The sequence below is a fragment of the Sarcophilus harrisii genome, chromosome 6 (assembly GCF_902635505.1).
Source record: "Sarcophilus harrisii chromosome 6, mSarHar1.11, whole genome shotgun sequence".
NCBI lineage: Eukaryota > Metazoa > Chordata > Mammalia > Dasyuromorphia > Dasyuridae > Sarcophilus > Sarcophilus harrisii.
The window spans coordinates 35908322-35931359 of record NC_045431.1 but is presented as its reverse complement, the minus strand read 5'-3'; the positions used below and the strand labels follow the sequence as shown (position 1 = coordinate 35931359).

The following is a 23038-nucleotide window of genomic DNA, read 5'->3' as shown; positions in this document are numbered from 1 at the left end:
GGAAGTTGTGTTCACTATTTAAATGATTAAATGTAATCATCTTTGTTTTCTTTGTGTTTTCTATCAATTTAAATAAAATTCATCATATTATATATAGAGAGAGTTCTTCAGTTCAAATCTGACTTTTTACTGACTTTACTTCATTCTCAAAGGGAAATTATGTAGACTAAATTGATGTTTAGTTTGAGGCAAGTAAACTTTCAACTCCCATTATACATCTGGCTGATGATTTACTGAACAAATAGAATAAAGTAATAGAATTGATAAATAATTGATCATTTCAGTTACATAAAATTATAACTTTGGACAAACAAAATTTATGCAGATGGAGTAAGAAGAAAAATTCTCTAATGGGGAAAATTTTTTTGTGAAATATCACTGATAAAAATCCAATATCCCTGATAAATAGAAGAATGACATAAATATATCAAAGAGCTATTCTCCCTTTCCCAATAGTCAATGGCTATGAATAGTTTTCAAAAGGATTACGAATTGTCAATTACCATATGAATTATGTTCCAAATCTCTAAAACTTAAGAGAAATACAAATTAAAACAATTATGAGGTTTCAACTCACACCACAACCTGTGGCAAAAGATGGCAAAAAATGGGAAAGAACTATAGAAAACAGATGCACTAATTCTCTATTGGAGGCATGAATTGGCACAAATGTTCTGGATAACACCTGCAAATTACTCAAGAAAAGTGAAAACTGTTCAAACTTTTTAACCCAAACACTCTCACTACTAAGAAAGTCCCAACATAGATCAAAATGGGATCACCTTTTGTGGCAGGAAAAACCTGAAAACAAATTGACACTCATCAGTTAGACGATGACTGAATAAAGCAAGGCATATGAATGGAGTGCCATGTTATTGTGCAGTAAGAATCTGTAATTATATGGAAGGGAAATGTGAGATAATTTTATGAATTTATCCAGAGAAAAAGAAACAGAATTAAAAGAATATATACAATCAATACAATAATGTAAATGAGAAGATCACTGAAAGGAAAGTAAACTGAATAATTACTGAGAAATACTTGTTTGCAAATGTGGAAGTAACCTTATGATTTTGAGAGATCAGATTTATGAGTCAAGTCTTAGCTTTCCAGTGGAAGATTGTCGTCAAAAAAAGCACTACTTCCTCCAAGGAAAACAATCCCAAAGCTGGAAAGAAATCCCAAAGCATGTCATGTCCTAACAGGGTTGAATATCTGGACCTTATGAATCACTGTGGTTGTGGGGTGGGATGATTGATCTGGATCCTCTCGATCAATTATTTTTCTCCCCGAATGAATAAATGAAAAAACATTGTAAGTGTTTATTATTTGCCAGTTAATGTACTTAAGTGCAAGGGATTCAGATATCCAAGCTTCAGATACCCAAGCTAAGATAGACAGTGTCCCCAAGGAACTTACATTCCAATTTGGGTAGATAACACCTATAGGAAGTGGTAGCCAGGTATTTTAGTTTGGAAAGTTTTATGGATGGTGACATAAATTAACCTGCTATTTCCAAGAAAGATGATAACATTGGTTTTATTATCATTCCGTAATTGGAAAGGGCAGAGTTGGCCACAGGAAGGGTGAAAGGGTTAAGAATTTCTGGTCCAAGATCCAAAGGTGTCAGGGAGAGTATGTTGAAGCATAAATGGAGCCCTGATCCTAACTCCCAAACTAGTTGTGAAATTACAAAAGGGAAAGATAAATGTACATGTTATGGTCCTAAAATGAGACTGAAGCAAAACTGAGCTTTATGGATTTGGAGAGTTCCTTGGATAATTGTTAATTAAATAATACTTGCTATTATTATATATCATATTATATTGTATATTAAATATACAACATTACTAAATTGTACATTCCCTAGTTAGGATGTAATTTATATCATAACTCAGTTCATTACTGAGAAGATTCCAATTTTGGAAACAAAATTCCCCCAGCCCAAACTGAAATGGAAAATGACATATATGGATACTATTTGTATTCCAAAAAAAAACTCCCAGAAAAATTGTCTATTCTTTTGGAATGTACTTTATTGCTATGTCTTTAATTATTTCAAATATTATAATTATGTCCATTTGAAAATTCACTGTACTAAATGATGACTCCATGACATTTGTTTCTCATCATGAACTGTGACTCATTTACCATAGTGAAAAATTAGATGAACACATGATTAGTTGCTAGAGTCCAGAGACTTTTTATTGTTTAATAGTGGATAATAACATTAATTTATCTAGTGATGACCATATTAAACAACATTACACTTACCTAAAAAGTACTAATTATCTGTAATTCTATAGTGTTATTTTGCTATTGAATATATAGAGAAGGAAAAATAAAAAGCAGTAAATATTAAGTATATCTTTAGAAAAGTTATTTGGAGAAAGAGAATTTAATTTCTGATTGATCAATGTTCACGTGATTATAATTTGATATGTTTAATTTCACTTTTTATGCTCCCTTTTGCCTAGAACTTGAATATTAATAGCAAATTATTTAGGGGATGTTAAAGTTTTCCCTTGGGATGTGTTTTATTTCATCAGTGTTATTTGTATATATCTGAGATTGAGCCTAGGAGAACCAGACTACAGACAAACAAAAATGTTACTTATGCCTGAAATTATGACCTATGGGATTGGTACTGTTATTTCTTCAGGCAGGGGACACGTTGTTCAAATAATAGTAAATTATTATGAGTTTCCAAAATTCTGCAACCTATGACTCTTTTTGTAGGCAGATGTTTTTGTAATTGACATTAGAATCAATGTCATTAAAGGTCATTTTGAGAAAGTAAATAGCTAATCACCTTGCCAAGTGCTATTAATTATGTCCTAAGCATCGCCAACATGTTTGATCTTTTCCATTCCAATTGCTACCACCCAGATCACTTTCTGAGTGCATTGAATTAGAGAGGTTTGTCCATTGCTACTTTTTTTCACATTTACTCTTTCTTTTACTACATTTTTTGCTTCTGTGTGCTGTCACCCATGCCTGGCAAGTCCTTTCTCCTCACTTCTCATTCTTACTCTCCCTGGTCTCTTTTGAGGCTCTGCTCAAGCACATACTGAATTCTACATGACACCTTGTTCCCCTATTCCTCCAACTGCTAGAACCTACCTCCCTTTTTCCTAAAAAAACCACCTTGGATTTACTTTTACTACTTGACATTTATGTGCATCTGATCTCACGTGGGTGGAAAGTAAGTTTTTTGAAGTTATGACTTTTTTTCATTTTTGTTCTTGAATCCCCAGCACAGAAGCTAACAAAAAGTACTTCTTAAAGAATTTGCTTTTTCTGAAATTAGGTTGTTTAGGATCTCTAATTGGGGTATTTTATTGATTTTGTAGGCAAATTAATCTATTTCCTTTAAATTCTCAATATCTCAGACATGCAATTTGTTATTGTAGTTTCTCACAATTTATTTTTTCCTTTTATGAATTCACATTTTTCATTGTTTATTTTGCAATTTTGTTTCCCTCTCTTAAAAAAAAATCAAATTAGTTAATGGTTTATCATTTTCCTTAGCCTTTAAAAAATCCCAGATCTGTTTTTTCTTTTTTTAAATAATAGCTTTTTATTTTTAAAGTACACGCATAGTTTTCACCCTTGCAAAATCTTGTGTTCCAAATTTTTCTCCCTCCCCCCCTCCCCTAAGCAGCAAGTAATCCAATACAATAACATGTGCAAGTCTTCTAAATATATTTCCACATTTATCATGCTACATAAGAAAATTTCTTTACCAGTTAAAACTTTTTGTTTTCAATTTTATTGCTTTTTTGATTTTCAAATTTTCTTCTTTTGAGTTTGTTTTAATGGTTAATTTGATGATTTTCTAATTTTTAATTGAACACTAACTTCATTTCTACTTGCTCTCTCTCTTTTATTCTCTTTAACATGATTATGTATTCTTTCAATGTTATGTCTGGATGAGTTCCCAGATAGGTGAGGCATGAATTTCAAGTTTCTCCACATTCACTAGAACTTCCATTTTTCCAGTTGTTTCCCTTTTTTAGTCATTCTGCACATGCATGTATAGCATTACCTACCTCAAGCCTCTACACCCCCCTCCCACCCCCCGAGTTGTTTTATGGGTTAAAATCTTGCAAAAATGATATTTCCATAGTAACTTGAAATTTACTCAATTTGTCTCCATCCCACTCAGTTCCTTCATTTCCTTTCCCTTCACGGCATGATTCTATGGAATTTATTCAGTTGACACTTAAGACTAAAACACATTGACAAACAGAGACTATCTCCGGTAGTATGGGGAACTCCAGCATAAGAAAACACTCTTTTACCACTCAGCTGGTGGCTTTCAGTCTTAGACAGCCTCCTAGGTTAGTGCTGTCAAACAGAAACACAGCCCACTAAACGATACAAAAAGATCCCTGGGTATCATATTTTTTCCTTAGAAAATCACATATCAACATTATCTGTGCTTTACTGTATTTTTATTAATTTTATTATTTTCGAATTATATTTTAGTCTGGTTCCCAGACACATTCAGGGGTGTTGCTGGCCATAGGGAGCTGGCGTGTTTCATACCTCTCTGCCTTGGAAAACTAAAAGGTTAACTGACTTGTCCAGTAGCACAAAATCAATATATGTCAAGGTGGGATTTGAACACCTTTCTGACTGAGGCTGGCTTTTTACTTACTGAGTCATTTTCTGCTTCTCCATTTACTGAAGCGAAATTGAAAACAAACAGCAGACTGACAAAATCCTAGATTAGGGTCTCTGTTCCTGATAGGATCTAAAAAAATTTCTCCTAATTCCTCCCATCCTTTCTCCAGAACCCTTCTCTCCCCCACAGCCACACTCAAAAGACCAGATGCACCCAAATGTCATTTCCAATTTCCTCAAGTCTCACCCTTGATAAAACCTTAATTATATCATACCCCCTCTCAAACTGTCACTCTGTATTGTTCTTTTTCTCAAATTCCTAGAAAAAATTAGCTATATTTCATCACCTCCATCACCTCTCCTCTCACATACTTATCCCTTCATAAAGTGTCAACCTCATCACTCAACTCAAACTGTCCCCTCCATTTACCATCAACCATAAACTTTGGGATGTTAGATTCTTATTTCTTTCTAGACTTGTGCTCCTAAACCCTTGCAGGATTTTTGAGAGGATCTAGGATGCTCTCTGTCTCCCTGCTGTGATGCGGTTTCCCCATCTTCCTCACACAGGCTGTGGAGGTAGCGGGAGTTGGTCACCCAGAAGACATTGATCCCAGTGCTAATGCGGCACAAAGAGCTTGGACCAGCTCTTTCTGAGCTATATAGGCAGGGGTGCTCAGAGCAGAAACCTGATCTTGGGCTTAGAGCTAGAACCTCCAGCTCAAGCTTCACCCTCCCCTTATCAGGGGTTATACAACTACCCCTCTACCTTCATTTTTTTCCATCTTTTGATTTTGTTATAATACTCATTATTTTCTTTCTGGCATTTTAATTTTCATGACTTCTCCACTGGTAATCAATAATCGTTGCTCTTCCCTTTCTGATGATTCTCATTTCACTTCCCATCGCTATTCCCATCTTGGTAGTCAGGGATTATTTTTCTGAGGCTACACTTGGATTTGTTATGGGGTCACTGCTCAAATCAAAGTTTATTCCTTGGGCATACAAAGGAATATTCTTCAATCAATGCCTCATTTAGTTTTCTTCCTTTTGCTCATTTCATCAACCTCAGAATTTCATTTGGGGATGGGAGTGAAAAGTTCGGTCCCCCCCCCCCCGATAATACAGTCAAAGCTGAACCCCTACCCCTCCTCCAAGGGACTGTTTTTCCTAGGTTCCTTCCCCCATGTTGCTGGGCTCAGGGACTGCTCCTCTCCACTGGTCTCCGCTGCCAGTCTGAGAACTTGCCTAATAACTTGTTTTAAAGAATTCTCTCCCTGTCACAGTACTGTACATTTTTCATCCAGACTAATCTTCCTTTATCATAAATCTATTCATTTTTCTACTCTGCTCCATAATCTCCAGAACCATAATTAGTGATTTTGGTACCTGGGGAAGTGGAAATGTACCCTCCTATCTACTTTGAAAACAATGTAAGATTTAAGGTAATTTCAGTTACATAGGAGGGAGAAATTAGTTATTATAGTGGCTTCTATGCAGCTAAAGAACTATATATCCTGTTTAATTTTTGCAGCTTCTAATCTGGGGTACTCTATTTATAACTAGCTTCCTGTGGCCTGCCACAGAGTTACAATTTGAGGGGCCCTCCATGGCCACCTGGTTCAATCCATACTCAAAAAGAATTTCCACTATTACATACCAGACAGCTTCTGCCAGGGACCTCCAAGAAGTAGGAGAGGACCTATCATTTCCGGAGGTAGCCTAATTAGGAAATTTTTTCTAAGATTATACTTAAATTTGTCTCTACAACTTCCATCAATTAATGGCTCTTGCTGCTTCCTTCTGAAGACAATGGAACAAGACATGGCAGCATTTCAAATACTTGAACCCAGTTGTCATGTCTCCTTAAAGTTCGAATAATTTTGCTTATCATTCAAGGTACTCCATGCTGAATTCACCTTAGCCCCTATGAAATTCTAAGTTTTTAAAATGAAAAACTGTTTTTAATCTTTGATTTATATTGATTAGCATAGTAATAGAAGTTTTAAAATAAATCTTTAAAGTTAATGATATTGATTAGTAGAGGTCTAGGTTCCTAGGAAGAGAACAATGATTTTTAAAGCTGAAGAGTTTAGAGCAACATTTCAAGATGGACACTGCCACTTGAACGAGGTTTTAAATGAAGAAGAGGTTTTCAGCAAAGCAGAATTTTGAGGGAAATACATTTTAGGTGTACTAGGATTAGATTTATTTAGAAAATAAGCCAGTAAAGAAGTCCAAGCTAGCTGACAGGTTCCAGTATCAGTATCCAGTGATAGATAGTTCCATTATCTGAATTTAGAAGTCATTAGTACAAAGATGGTTGTGGGGATGGGATGTGACAGAGCTATGCAAATGCTGCAACAAAGTTGAGGATGAACAAAAATTGTACAATTTGACAAGTAAGAGGTCACCAGGACCTTGGAGAACAGTTTCAATTGAACATAAGGTAAAACAGATTGTAAGTGACGTGTGAAATACTTTAAAGAGCACTGAATTCGGAGCTAGAAATAGTTCTCCCATTTAGTTAACTTTTCTTTCTTTTTTTATTAGTTGTCAGAAGGGAAGGATTACTAGGCAGGGGAAGAGAAGGGATACAATCAGAAATTAGAATGTTTAATAGGTTAAAAGAAGTAATAAAACTAAATGAGGATTCTGGCCTAAATTTCCAATGGTATAGTGCTGGATGTGCTCTGCTATGCATTATCTATGAGACTTTGGGCAAGTTAATCCATTACTCCAGGCCTGAGTTTTCTCATCTGTATAATAAAAGGCTTAAGGTAAATGGTTTCTAAGGTTCTACTTCCAAATTTAATGATTTATCTCCAAGTTCAAATATGATTCTAAAATGTTAAAATCTTGAGTGTGACTTGGAAGTGAAATTAGGAACTAACTCTAAAATTTTGGCAAGAGACTGTTGAATAATATTTGAGTGAGTCAAATCAAAATTAGGTTTTAGGATGGAGAAACTCTGATCATGCTTCTAAGCAGGAGGAAAAAAGATAGTAGATATGAAAAATGGGAGAAAGGAATGATCCACAGATCAAGCCCCCCGAAATGTAAGAGGACCATGGGCATAAAGTGGAAGGAAAGAGCCTTGACAAACAGAATCCCTACGGGAAAATATAGGATGGTTGGAGATAAGAGGTTTTGAGATATAGAGAATGAAAGGAGGAGTCTCAAATTTCTCAGTAAAAACAGGTCATTGTCCCAAAGAGAGAATAAGTCAGGAGCTTCAGGAGGGAAGTTTGGGACAGCCCATATAGGTAATGCAATCAAACCAATATATTGTCTGGGCCTGATTGAAAATCAGAAGAAAATGCATCAATTTGCATGAATTCTTTTCCTCTCCACAAAATTAGATAATCTTGAAAATATAATGTATGTCCTATTTCCATCTTTAAATCCCTATTGCCTAGTAGACTATGTTGGACAAATGGCCTAAACTATATATTGACTTGAATGATGCCATATAATATAGTCATCTTGCTATCTTAACTATGAGAAAAAAGCATTCAGAATTCCAAATGGAGCTTCTAAAAAAAAAGCACATCCTGCTCAAGAATAGCAAGGAATGAGAACAAGAATTTTTTAAAAAACTGCTAATAATTTAGCTGGATTAAGAAGCAGAATGGATTCAAGATCACCTCTTTCATTTTTCACCCTAACCTCACTTTTTTCTACTTAGATTCTATAGGAAAAAATTGCAATAGGTGCCAATTTGTCCTTTGGTTACCCAGTGATTCATATATATTAAAATTGAAAAAGATTTACTGTGCTGACATCTGTGGAGAAAGGTTGGTGATGGGTATAAGGAATAAAGAGGGAACTGTCCGTTTGCCAGAAGATTCATGCTAAGAAGGTGTGGAGTACAACCAGGAATCCCATCAGATACTCCTTCTCCACCCACAGAAAACCAGCACTTTGGTTGAGGGAAGTGGACTTCCAGCCACCTGACTGGGTTAAGTATATATAAGTATATCTCACACTGGCGGTACATTTTCTCCCACCATCAAAGTTTTGGATCTAATTCCCATTCCCCCTGACACACCCCAAATAAGATTCCTCAAAGACTTCTCAATTAAGTTTTGCCACAACACGTCAGCTTCTTTATTATCATTTCTACTGGAACATTTATGCAAAAGCCAAAAGTTGTTCCCTCTTAAGTGGTAGTTATCCATGATCAACAATAGGATGTGGTAAAACCATAAGCACATTTTTATCTGCCCCAAAACAGGATCACAAATTGAGTTTACAGCAAAGAAGGAGTGTGTCCAATTATTGTTCCCAAAGGATCTGTACCACACATAGAGGGTTTTATTTTTGAAATATGCTTGCTTGGGCCTTTTCTTGTAGCCATTTCCTTCCAATACACTGAAAATCAATTTGTCAGAGCAGTCATCTGATGATGAGTCACATTTATTCTTAAAATTATTTTAAAAATGTTCTGAGATCAAAGGAGGTAGCTTAGAGCTCATCTACTCAAACCCTTTATTTTATGGATAAGGAAAATGAGGCCCTTCCCAAGGTCATATAAGAGATCCAGCTGGCATTTCAGTCCAGTTCCCTTATCCCAAATTTAGTGTTTTTTTTTTTTTTTTATTAAAACAGATGACCAGAATTTCTCTTTCTTATCCTGACTCAACTCTACTTGTAACATGTTCACAAGTTCATTACAAGCTAGAAAGACAGAAACCACATATTCAATAAATACAGGAATAGTTGCATATTGTTTCCAACTTTAATTGACAAGATATACATGAAGACATGGCAAATCTTTTTTGGGAAAAAAAAAGCAAATCTCTCACATGGGGTTTTAATACTTAAAAGTTTTGGTTGCTTTGCCCATATGTGCACAAACACACATATAGTACTTGATCTGTCTATGCCCATTTCAGTGCATCAGAGTCTTTTGACGATACTTTAAGAGTAGTTTAACCAATTTTTATAAACGATTTTATAAATTATAAAATCACAGTCCAGTACCTTCATTCATCTGGTTTCCCAAGCAGTGTATGTACACTGATACAATATTAACCTTAAAGTCCATAATTAATTTTAAACCTTCTGTTAAGCCACACTACTAAAAACCCAAGTTTCTTCTTTTGAATATGCTTATGGAAGCTGCTTCTGCACTTTCCTGCAGATGCTCATGACCATCTAGATGACGCTGGTTAGCTGAAATTCTCTTCAGTAGACTCAACGCAAACGCTCTTCAGTAGATGACAATTTTTTTCACTCATCCCAAGTATCTCCATATTGGTTTACTTTCCCTAGGGATTAAACACACAATTGAGACTTCTAAATTTAAAAAATTGCTAACAAATGTGTTATGTTATTTTTTTCATCTTTTGTTCAGAAACACAGGAAAATCTAGTGATTAAATCTAATGCTAACATGAGATATTTTTATTATAGTTTTTACCTACCACTGAGCTGCACTCCAAAAGTTTATTCTTAAGTCACTTATTAGAAACTCAAAAGATAATATTTTCACACATAAACAATGTCCTAAAGACAAGATAAAGTTTTTGGTCTACAGAAACCTGCTCAGCCTCTACCATGAGACCCAGAGCAAAATGGAAAGAACTCTGGATTTGGAGTCCGAGGTCCCTGGGGGTCTCAGACCAAACCTACCTCTCATCTTCTCTGTGCTCAGGTTCTTCTGTGTGCCAAACAAGGCGGGGAGAGGGTGATCCCTAAGCCTCATACCAGCATCTCTATTATACATTCTTTTGTGTTTGTGCAGCCTTCCCTGGAATGGGCCATAAACCTCTGGAGAACAAGGACTACTTCCTTTAGTTCCTGTATTCCTAGAATCTGAGAGATGTTGCTGTAGGTGGCTAAATGCTATTAGCTGACAAGGGGCCTGACTTGGGAGTCAGGAAGAGTCAAATCCTGCCTTAAACACAGCTATGTGATCCTCGCCAAGTCACTTAACCCCTGAACCTCAGTTTCTTCATCCATAAAACTAAAGGGCTGCAGTCAATGGTCTCTAAGCTTCTTTCCACCTCTAAATCTATGATCCTGTGATTGATAGGATTCTACCTTCTAGTATTAATCTTATTCTCTCACAACAGGGTCCCTCAAAGAATCGTGATGGGGGTGGGAATGCCCTGGTCAGAGAAGGGAAAGGAGGCACAATAGAACATAATGGCACCCCTTTAGTTTCTGTAACAATCATTTCCAATGAGTGGGATTGGGTAGGATAAGAACTTATGGAAGACATGGAAAACATCCTATTTGTTATTGAGCACTACTGAAGAAATAAATGGTATTCATTTTCAGTGATTCTCAAAATAAAAAAAGTTTAAATAAGATTAAGAAAAATTATATTAAGACAAAGAAGTAATGAAAAAAGATGAGTTAATTATTGAAATGGTTAGCTGGCACATATAACACATAGCAATACTTAGATTACTCAAGTTTCATACATCTCCAACAAAACTGTGGTGTAACAATATACACAGGTATTTTCTGTGTTATCATAGAAAGCCAAAATTCCTATATATACCTAGATTTATATATGTTAGTTGAAACAAAGTAAATCCTTTTTTAAAAGATGTATTTCAAAACTTTATACAACATATTACAGAAAAGATGTCACTGAGAAATTGCATGAAAATAACATTTTTAGAAATTACTCATATTTGAAATGCATTTAGGGATCTTACTATTTAAAATAACTTAATCCTCTTACAAAGGAAGGAATTCTTTTGTAAAGTGAATTATCTCATTCTAATTTATAAATTTAGATAGTGCCAGGCACATATCAAGAAAACATCAAACAAGCAAACATTAATTGAATTGAATAATAGAACTAAAACTGGGGGAAAGCCTGTACTTGGATGATGACAGTTTTAAAGAACTAACGGAAAACAAGAGTGCTGGTGTTTGAGAACTGTTTTGAATTCTCTGCTATGAAGTTTTGTTTGCCCATCCAAAAATGCCTCTTAAGTTCAATGCCAAGGACCTCTTCCTTCCTTTCTTTAATTTATAAAACAGAATAGTAAACTTCTGAAAACAATGACACATCCTTTTAAATTCCACAACTTAAAAAACACTAAATTCTACACTGTGAAAACAACTCAAGAAAATAGCAATGTCATTCTATTTTGAGAGAACAATGCTATTTAAAATATGCCCCAAATAAGGACTAACTTGTTTTGACCAGAAAGTTTGATTGTTTCAGTACTTTGTGCAATGCCCAGATGCAAGAGGAAGAACTAAAAGCTAAAATAACTGAAAACAAAGTATGTCCTATTGTATCTAAAATGGAGTTACAGACATTGCCATTTATTAGATATGACCATAAAACTTTTAAAAAGATCTACATTCAAATGAACATATTCAGAAAAGTCTTGTCTTTTTAAAATATCATCCCAGGAAACCATATATAGTGTTCCATGTCACTAATATTGCTCAAAGACCTCCAGGCTTGCAATCAAACTGATTCTAGTCACGAACTGGCCATGGCCAGTCCTAACTCCAAGGAATAGAGTGAAAGCATGCTACATACTTCTTTCTTTCTTTGTTTTTTTAACTTTTTTTCATTTAGTAGTATTTTATTTTTCAAAATATATGTAAAGATAATTTTCAACATTTATTTTAGTCAAATTTTGAGTTCCTTTTTTTTTTTTTTTTTTTAAATTTAATGCATGAAAGCATGAAAGAGTGTGCTAGGGGGCCCTTAACAAACACGCATTTCACTCCTTCACTCTCTCTCCCGAGGACATGGTTCTCCCCAGAAGCGATCATAAACACCCTTTCACTCACATCTTCTGACTCACTGCTCAAGGGGGAGGAGTCCCAGAGGCCCCTGTCAGACCAGACCCTCCCTCTCCTTCCATCACTCAGCAACCTCTTTCTCTTTAAAGGATCAATCTATTCTTATCACTCAAACAAGATTCTGATAGTGGTTAGTTATCAATGCCCAGAACATTCTCCTTCCTTCCTCCATGAGTCCAGTGAATGGCTAGGGGGTGGGGAGATCAGAAAAGGGGGAGGGGAGGAGGGTGAGAAAAATCTTACAAAAATGAATGCTGGAAACTATGTGTGTATCTGTAAAAATAGAATACTATTGAGGAAATGTGATGATCAACTATAATAGACTCAGCTCTTCTCAGCAATAGAGTGATTCAAAACAATTCCAATAGACTTGGGATGGAAAATGCCAGAGTCAGAGAATGAACTATGGAGTTTGAATGCAGATTGAAGCACCTTTTTTGACCTTTTTTTTTTCTTTCTCATGAATTTCCCTTTTGTTTTGATTTTCTCCCCACAATAGGAACAATATGGAAATGTGTTTGAAATGACTGTTTACATATCTACCTATCTATCTATATATTAAACTTTTATTAGATTGCCTGCTATGTTAGGGAGGATGAAAAAAAAATTGGAATCATTTCCAATGGAGCAGTAATGAACTGAACCAGCTACACCCAGAGAAAGAACTCTGGGTGATGACTAAAAACCATTACATTGAATTCCCAATCCCTATATTTATGACCACCTGCATTTTTGATTTCCTTCACAGGCTAACTATACAATATTTCAGAGTCTGATTCTTTTTGTACAGCAAAATAACGGTTTGGTCATGTATACTTATTGTGTATCTAATTTATATTTTAATATATTTAACATCTACTGGTCATCCTGCCATCTGGGGGAGGGGGTGGGGGGTAAGAGGTGAAAAATTGGAACAAGAGGTTTGGCAATTGTTAATGCTGTAAAGTTACTCATACATATAACCTGTAAATAAAAGGCTATTAAATTTAAAAAAAAAAAAAAAAAAAAAAAAAAGGAACTCAAAATTTGACTAAAATAAATGTTGAAAATTATCTTTACATATATTTTGAAAAATAAAATACTACTAAATGAAAAAAAGTTAAAAAAACAAAGAAAGAAAGAAGTATGTAGACTTCTAAGATGATGACATGGAAGGAGACAACTGACATTTGTATTTCTAATTTCTGGTGCAGTATAAACATGCAATTTCTACAGTTGTGCAAACTCCCACAGCAGAAATTTTCTCCAATGGGGCAGAATAGCAACTTATCTGTAACTTATAGGGTAATCTAAAGCACTGAGAGGTTAAGGACTAGCCAATGGTTACCCTAATTCATAGAGGATTATTGTCTGCTGGGCCATACTATCACTCAAGTTCTTCTATGTTTGTTGGAAACTTTTATTTCTTTTTGAGTCACTATCTATTTTTAAAAGTAATTTATGTTAGCATTTTCAGTCTTTTTGTTGTTTGCTTGCATTTTGTTTTACTTCTCTTTTTTTCTTGTGCAGCAGCAGCAGTGTGTATAAATATGTATACATATATTGGACTACTTGCCATCTAGGGGATGGCATGGAGGAAGGGGAGGGAAACTGGAACACAGAGTTTTGCAAAGGCTAATGGTGAAGAATTATTCATACATATGTTTTGAAAAATAAAAAGCTTTAATTAAAAAAAAAGTAATTTATGTTAAAATACAGTGAAGTTTGAAATATTAAGATTATTAAACTTTACCACAACCAAATTTTAATTTAAAATGTAATAGTGAAAGTCTTAAAAATTTAAATTTAATTAGAATTTGTAAAATTTGATTTCTAAGAAATTAAAAAACGTAATTCAGTGAAACTAATACTTCAACTGACAATGCCACTAAGAAAAATGATGATATAATAAGCTACAGTACCTTGTTTTTTTGGTGCTCTTTCTTGCACAGACCGAAGTGGGGTATCACCTTTTTGTGACAAGGTTACTTCATATGTTTCTCTGTTCTTATTCCTTAATTCTTCATATGTAACAACTTTTCTCTTAGGACTTTCTTCCACAATTGTATCAGGTCCTAAAACAATGAAAGGAGATAAAACAACAATAGAAGGTATAGAATAAATAAATGCAAAGCAACACAAATGACTGAATCACATCACATTAAAAAAAAAAAGTAACTGAGAAAAAAATCAGTTTCTCAAGCATTTGAGCCTGTTTAGCTTATTTTAAAGCTTAAAGTCAAAGTCTATAACTGCCACAGATTTAAGTCTAGCAAGAAAAAGAATACTCTATATTATCAGAAAAGATAGCAATTTAAACTTTCACTTTTATTACCACTTAGTACTTCACAGATTTAATACAAGGGTTCTTAACCTGAAGTCCATGGACTCATTTGTGGGTATTTCTGAATTAAGTTGGGGAAAAATTACTTATTTTCACTTACCTCTAACTACTGCAATTGAGCATTTTCTTCAATTATGAATTTAAGTAACAAATATTATTCTGAGAAGGGGTATATATAGGCTTCCCAAGATGGCCAAAGAAGTTCATGATCCAAAAAAGTAATGTTAAGAAACCCTGATTAAATATTTTTGATTGTTTTTGCTAATAATACCATACGATACCTCAGACAGAAAGTGCCATCAGTTTTGGATAATCAACTAGTACTTACTGGTTACAGATAGGGAAAATAATGCACAACTTTTAAAGATGAAATATTTTATATATCTGAGAGTAATTAGGTTTGCCAAATAATCCAATGCCAAATGAGAACTCCTAATTTTACAATTTTTAAACCACAGCTAAGTCTAATAAGCAATATATATTTATATATTTGTGTTTATATATGCAAATATAACTCCCACATGTACACGAACATTATGTGTATACATACACACATACAAATGTAAATATATGTACACATATATGCATATATAGTACATATGTATCTATTCAAAATAATGCCAATCCCAACAATGGGTTTTCAAGAATAAGTTTTTGTTTACTTCATTCCAAAATACATGCTAAAATTGAGGAAGAATCACAAAAAGGTGTCATCTAAACTTTTATTTTTATGAACTTGCAAAATGACTCAAGTAAGAACCAACATTTATAACTGTAGCTCCCCCCAAGACTAGTTCTGAAAACATCAGTACTATATGTTATCTCAAAGATTAGCAGTTTAAAAGAAGTGGGAGTGGTTACAATTAGTACTCACTAACAGAACAAAATAAAAGCAAATTCACCTCTCAGGTATTCCCTCAGGACAAAACCAAAATAGTTCAACAAAAATCAAGGGAACAAGTATATAAATACATTTTTACAGAATTTTTTTGGTACCAAAATTATATAAATATGCAAGAATTTTGAATAACTTTTTAATGTAATTCCTAAAATACTTTTCAAAGACAGTATGATTTATTTTGAATACAACTAAAAAAAGACATTTTATAAATGATGATTCTATTTAGGAGCTGAGGAGCAAGGCCTAATTAAACATTTTGTAAAACAAAAATAAATTTATACAATGTATAAAAATTCATCATGATACAGCTACTGTCTTTTTTCCTCTTTCTTAGCTTAGTGTTCTGTACATATTAAGTACTGAAGAAGTACTGAATGTTTCCTCTTATTCTTATTCTTATTATTTCCTCTTATTCTTATCTTCTTCTGTTTCCTCAGGTCCTATCCTAATGTCTCAACAAGCAATTTTTCAAAAGCTATCCCAGTGCACTTCAAACTCAAGTAGATTCAATGAAGGTAGGCTTGCAGAATGGGCCCAAAACCTAGGATGAATATTGGTGTCTATTGGTCAAAGTCAAGCCTGAGGAGATCAATTAATTAAAAGAAGGAATCAGGGGACCTGAGTTATAATAACCCTCCTTCTTCTAATTAGCCACTGTAAATTAAATATGTAAATTTGAGTAAGTTTCTTAAAATTCAGGACTTCAGAGCTGAAGTGAGATTACTAAAGGAAGTGCTTTCTAGAAAAATAGAAAATTTGGAGGAGAAGAGGGCATGGGGGAAAAAAGGTAATTTGTTCCATTTCAGACACAGGATTAAAAGATACAATTGATCTTTGAGATTATCTAATTTAAGCTCCTCATTTTACAGATCCAGAGAAATTCAACATCTTGCTCAATGACATACACAGTTAAGTGAAGAGGGGATTCAAAACAAAATCTTCTGAAAAGAAATCTCATACTTCCCCCCCCCACACTCATCGCACATTGTTCTCATTGAACCCCTGTGTACACTGCACAGAACACAAGATTTTCTCAGAAATAATTTAGGAAATGTTTGCTATCCTACTTGTAAAATGTTCCTCATGGGATAACTATATATGCAATACATTGTCTCAATATGTTAGACAGTTACAACTAGAAGTTATGAAATGCAAAGCTGTCTAGCAAGCTACTGGAGAAGTAAAGACTATAATTCATGAGAAATATTAAGGCTAACAATACCAATCTAGGAGTCATCAACATAAGGTTAATTATTGAACCTATAAAAGCTAATGAAATTATAAAAAGGGGAAAGTACAAAATAGAAGATCCAAAATTCATAAAACCCAATTTATTATCAATGACAAGAAAGGAAAAACTATGAGAAATACAGCTTATATAAAAATAAAACCCACTGATAGCAATTTTTTTTTTTTTTTAGAAAAATACCAAAAAGGTAGATCAAGAAGTAATTTTTGCCAGCAACAAAAACTTAAGAAACAGTGCCTAATAAATTTCTAAAACTTGTGAGCATGTAATAATATTTCTGGAAGCTCAAAAATTATGGTGGCTAAAAAATATATAGAATTAGACTATTTCTTTGCAGTAAATTTCCTCCTGCCATTAAAATCAAGCTGAAGATTTCTAACAAATGGTTGTAATAATAACTTGCTCTATCTACCTCTATGGGTCAAGTGAGAAAATACTTCATAATTAAAAATAATTGCATGAATCATTCGTTCTTATCAACTACAGATAATTACAAATTGAACTATAAATCAATGAAATTCATTTCAACATAAATTATACCTTGGGCATTATAATCAGTAATACCAGTAGGAGAGGATTCATTCATGGAAGCACTGAAGGGGACTGGTTCATAAGGAGGAAAAGCACTTTCTTTTGCACTGCTTTCAGAAGTTGGAGATGTTCCAAAAGATGACTGTGGAGGCATTTTTGAATCAAATTCTGACTTTTGTGAAAAATACCTGAGAAATGAAACCACAAAAAAAGTGCTATGTTAGTGCCTCAGAACAATTCTCTTATTTTTAAAAAGTACCTGCTTGAAAAGCTTTTGAATATTGTAATTTTAAACAATATAATCAAATCTGTTTTTAGCGCTAAAACATAAGGACAAATGGTACTGCTAACCTATTGTTCCCCAAACTTTCATACTTTAAATGGAAAACATCAAGACCAAAGATTAACTTATTAATCACTGGCATACATGAAGCCACTTTATAAAACTTTAGGAAGAAAAACACTAGAAATCAGGTCCAGTTTCATATAACGTTACCAGGACATACTTTACTAACGTGACTAAATCACATCTTAGAGAACAGACCAGTTCTCCCAGTTCCAGCATCACCACCTGTGGCAGCTGTCCCTATCCCTCAAGCAGCCTTCAGCCTATAGAAGTGTTGAAAGAACTGCATTTAGCATCTGAAGGTTGAGTTACCTGCAGGATGCAGGGAAAGTCCCTTGACATCTCTGCTAATCACATGAGTAGTTTCCTCATCTACAAAATGAGGCGATACCTGGACTGCTCCTCCCACAGGTCTGCTGTACCTCTAGAAGGCAGGTACTCTTGCCATAGGCCCTTCCACCCTATGCTCCCAACATGGCAGGAAATATGAGTTGAGAAATGTTTGTAATTAGTAACAAGGATGACAATTACTGATGGATGCAAAGATGAAATTCTTTTGGTGAGATCCACTACAGGATGAGCATTATCATATCTAACAAAACTAAACATTCTTAAAATGACTGACATTGTTGATCAAAGGGAATTCTGATTTTGCCTTTCTGTCTCCAACTGTGCCTGGCACATGGGAAGCACAGGATAAATGCACATGATCTATCAACTTGTACTGTTCATTTCTTTGGGGGTGAAAGAGAAGGAGAGATGCTCTCTGGGTTTTGGTTAAAGGGATGGCAGACATTATGAAGTGACAGGAAGCCAGGGAGTTCAGAATAGAGATAGAAATTCTAGAGGTAGCTTTTGGAATTAGCATATTATTCACCTGGTGAACATTTATAAATACTTACTATCTGTAATTTACTACCCTGGGCATTAGGAGAGACACTAATATAAATAAGAGCACACAGTTTTGTAGGAGAGAGGACATGCAGAGTAGAGAAAACAAATCAGAATCACTTTTAGCACAGAAAGATTATAAAATGCTTAAAGAACACTACAAGGGGAAACTCTCTACTCCAATAACACTTCGCAAGTTTCACCATTTTGGCTGAAATCTGAAAGATGAGGAGAGAGATATGGACAAAAGAAATCTGAGATGGAATTAATATACAGGCCCTGGCCCAAAGGAGATTAAACCTGAAATGAGTTTCTGACTATCTGAGGATTCAGAATTAACTGGATGCAAATCATCAACTGAGAACTCAGAAGCCATGCAGTCAGTCCACCCCTCTCCATTAGAGATGAGGGCAGATGCAAAGAAAAGGGGTAGACACACAATTCAAACATGGGTCCCCTTCTCTCCAATTCAGAACTTTCCACCTTTCACTGGATGAGGAAAGCACAAGAACTGGAACTGCATCCTGTCTCCAACACCAACTTATGTGACCATAAGCAATTCACTTAACATACTGTTCCTCCATCTCCAAAATGGTGATCATGTTTAATGACCTAGATTAAGACGACAGGGATCAGGCTGAGAGGGGCTGTCTTGACACCCTGAAGACACTACATCTAAGCAAAACTATCTTTGCAAAATGAATGAAGACCATCACACACAAATAACTCATTTTCAAATGTTGTGTTTATAATGTGACTGAAGCTGTCCAAAGTCCTACTTGGATTTTTTATCATGGGGAGGAGGTTACTCAGGGTCCTTGATGACTGTGCTAGTTCACCATAGCTGACAGCTCCTAATGAGCTGAAAAAAAAGCCCTGGCTATAATAGACTATGTCTAAATTTCTGAGGATGTAAGCAAGCTTTCTGAGCTTAGCCAAATATGGAAGAGGCTCATTACCATGAAACAAAGAAAAATCTCACATTTGTAGGGCCAACAGCCAGGTTAGTTTATTGACAGTCTAAACACTATGTTTCTCACCACTTTATTCCTTTCCACTACCACTGCATGTGTGAGATTCTCTTCCAATTACCAATCAGTGAACATGGTATTGAAGAAATGTGCTGTCTGAATCTTGACATTTTCATTATAAACAAAATTAGAAGTTACTGGAGTTGAGCTAAAGAGTTCTTTGAAAAGCGAAGTTGAATGTTGAAAGCTATTTTTGCATATATTTGGGAAAATAATAAGCTATTATACATGTTATATATACACATAAATATATGTAAATGTTTATACAAAAGAAAAAGAACTATTAGTTTTATCAGGCTCCCAACAGGAAGGAGGGAGAGAATAAGCATTTATTAAGTACCTACTATGGGTTACACTGTGATGAGTTCTTCAAAAATATTACCTTATTTGATTGCCCAAAGGCAATAAGAGTCATCATATGATGGAACATATTTTGTATTGTCTTGTTCATGATAGGTATTTGCAAAAAGACAACCACAAAACCAAGTGTAGACCATGTACATATTAATATCTCTAGTATCTCTTATACTGAATGAAGAGGTAGAGAATTCAACAATGAATATAGCAATGATATTGGCATATTCTGCTAGGAAGAATATAGCAAATGGGCTGGCAGTGTATTCTACGTTGAAGCCTGATACCAATTCAGATTCTCCTTTGATTAGGTCAAATGGTGCTCCTCCAATTCTATCAACACACACACATTGATATTTAATAACTTTGATGTAAAAATGGGAATACACGAATATGAAGAGAAAAACTTTGGGAAACATGGTTCAAGGGAAAAAGGAAAGAGCAGAACAAAAGATGAATCACCTACAAAAGTTTTGTGCCTGTATATTATTGATGATTTATTGAAGAAAAAAATTAATAGGTAAAGACCATGTAACAATATCATAAAAAAAAATTAATTGATTGGATTTTAACAGACTATTACTGATGCAAATCTTAGAAGCCACTATATAAATTTAGTCATATAAGAACAAAGAAATTAATGAAAACTTAAAAGAGTAAAAAGGAAGAATGTAGACTATAACAGCTTCACACAGAATTCACACTTCTCCTCCATTGTTGTTTCTATTTCCACAATAGTCCCCAGCTCCCTCCTTGGTCCCCTCAGTGTCTCCTGCTGAGAGCTGGCCCAAGGCAGACCCTGCCTTTTCTCGCCTGATGTACTTCAGTGGAAGAGCCTTCCTCTTCTGGATTCCCCCTCTGGCACTGGCTCCTTCCTCGTCCTGGACATGCTTTCTTTTCTCATTTCTGCCTCACTGAAAGTCCTCTTCCTCCATGGCAAGTCAAGTGCCAACTTCTCCCTTCCACACTTTTCCTTCTATTTATGTGCAGATATTCACTCTGTATATTTATAGTGTTGCTTTGTCCAACAAACATGGAGGTAAGGATTCTACCACTTTTCTTTGTATCCCTAGACCCTGAAGATAATTAATAAATAGTAGTTGCAAATCAACTGGTATACCAGAACAACTCAACAAGTTTAAACAACAATTCAGTCAGCAAATGAGTAACACATTTAATTCTCAAAGCCCAAGCCACCACTAGTTTAGAATACAAACCTTTAACAAAGATCAATGGATGATTATAAATAGGATCACAGCAAAACATCAAAGCTAGGAAGGACACAAGGGTTTTTTTTTTTTTTTTAAAGCTTAGAAAGAGCCTCAACCAAACAAAGACATTATGAAGATACTTAGAAATGAAAACAGGAGAACAAATATAAGAAAAATGAAAAAGATCTGCAAATATTTTTATAAAAAAAACTTTTCATCTCCAAGTTACCATATTTGGATTTTAATATCACAGTATAAGTAAGATGTGCTAACAGAGAAAGAAAAGACATTTTAAAAAAGAAAGAAAAGCTCTTTCATTTGAGAATGTATTAGACCATTATTGTTCTGTAAGAAATGACCAGCAGGATGAATACAGAGAGGCTTGGAGAGACTTACATGAACTGATGCTGAGTGAAATGAGCAGAATCAGATCATCATTATATATTTCAACAAAGGTACTGTAGGGAGGATGTATTCTGATGGAAGAGGATTTCTTCGATAAAGAAAAGATCTAACTCAGTTTCAATTGATCAAGGATGGACAGAAGCAGCTACACCCAAAGAAAGAACACTGGGAAATGAGTGTAAACTGTTTGCATTTTTGTTTTTCTTCCCGGGTTATTTCTACCTTCTGAATCCAATTCTCCCTGTGCAACAAGAGAACTGTTCAGTTCTACATACATATATTGCTTTTAGGATATACTGTAACCTATTTAACATGTATAGGACTGCTTGCCATCTGGGGGAGGGGAAAAATCGGAATAGAAGTGAGTGCAAGGGATAATGTTGTAAAATTTACCCAGGCATGGGTTCTGTCAATAAAAAAGTTATTAAAAAAAAAAGAGAGAGAGAGAATGTATTAGACCAAAAAAATAAGATTCATGCTGGATATAAATACAATTGTGAAACTATCAAGGTATTAGCACACAAATTATCTCAAAGAGAGGATACCAAAATTTTGAACTTATTTAATACCAAAAAAGCAACAGGAAAAACATCAACAACAGTTCCTACTTTCCCAACTATATGAAATTTGTGAAGAATCATTTATAGAAATGTAATCTGCTTATGCCAATTCCTGCCAAGAATGGCTGCCTGAATAGGAGGAAGGTCTCCTTCTCTCTACCCTACTTAAGCAAACCCTTAAGTTTATACCAGACTAAATAATTATCAAACTGAAAATTGAATCAACTGAGAAACTAATTTATTTCTTTCATCACAAGAAGTCAGCTAGAGGCCCAACAATAAAAAGGCAAGGGGGCAGCTCTAGCAGAGTACCAGTGAAACTGGGAATAAGACAGGTGGAGCCTGGAAGTCTGTCTCAAAGGAGGAAGAGCAGAATGCTGCTGTGGGAAAGTCTCAGAGAGAGGCAGTGACTTGGGGACCAGCTCAGTGCTGACAGAGGCCCCAGCACTCTGTCCAGACAAGTCAGAGGCCCCTACAGCAGACAGTACTCTGAAAGATCTAAGGAGACCTAACCCTTGGAAGTGGAGGTCATTACAGAAATGTTGGGAAACAATAACCATCATCAAAACACCGGATCCAAAGTACAATAAAGGACTAACCCTGGCTCTGGCCCGACACTTGAATAAATTCAGTAACTAAAATTGGGGATGAGAAATTTAAAGAAAACACCAAACAGCATGAAAAATTATTCAAACCTAATTTCATGACAATTGTAAGCAGAGACTAAAAGACAAAATTAGATTTTCCATGAAATTATCTATAAATTCCACATAAATACCTAGAGCAAGTAAAGTGGAAAAACACAAAACAAAAAAGCCCT

General features: G+C 34.8%; 1 protein-coding gene across 1 annotated transcript in view; it reads right to left on the bottom strand.

Annotated features, from left to right (window-relative positions):
• Positions 1–8710: 8710 nt before the first annotated feature.
• The window catches only part of OCIAD1 (OCIA domain containing 1), a 39477-nt gene continuing 25149 nt past the window's right edge, over positions 8711–23038 (bottom strand). Inside the window, exons 7-9 of the mRNA XM_031943886.1 lie at positions 17430–17608; positions 14318–14470; positions 8711–9902 (exon numbers count right to left, since the gene is read on the bottom strand). Of these exons, the coding sequence (XP_031799746.1) occupies positions 9865–9902; positions 14318–14470; positions 17430–17608 (370 nt within the window). The 3' untranslated portion in view covers positions 8711–9864. The remainder of the gene's footprint in view (positions 9903–14317; positions 14471–17429; positions 17609–23038) is intronic.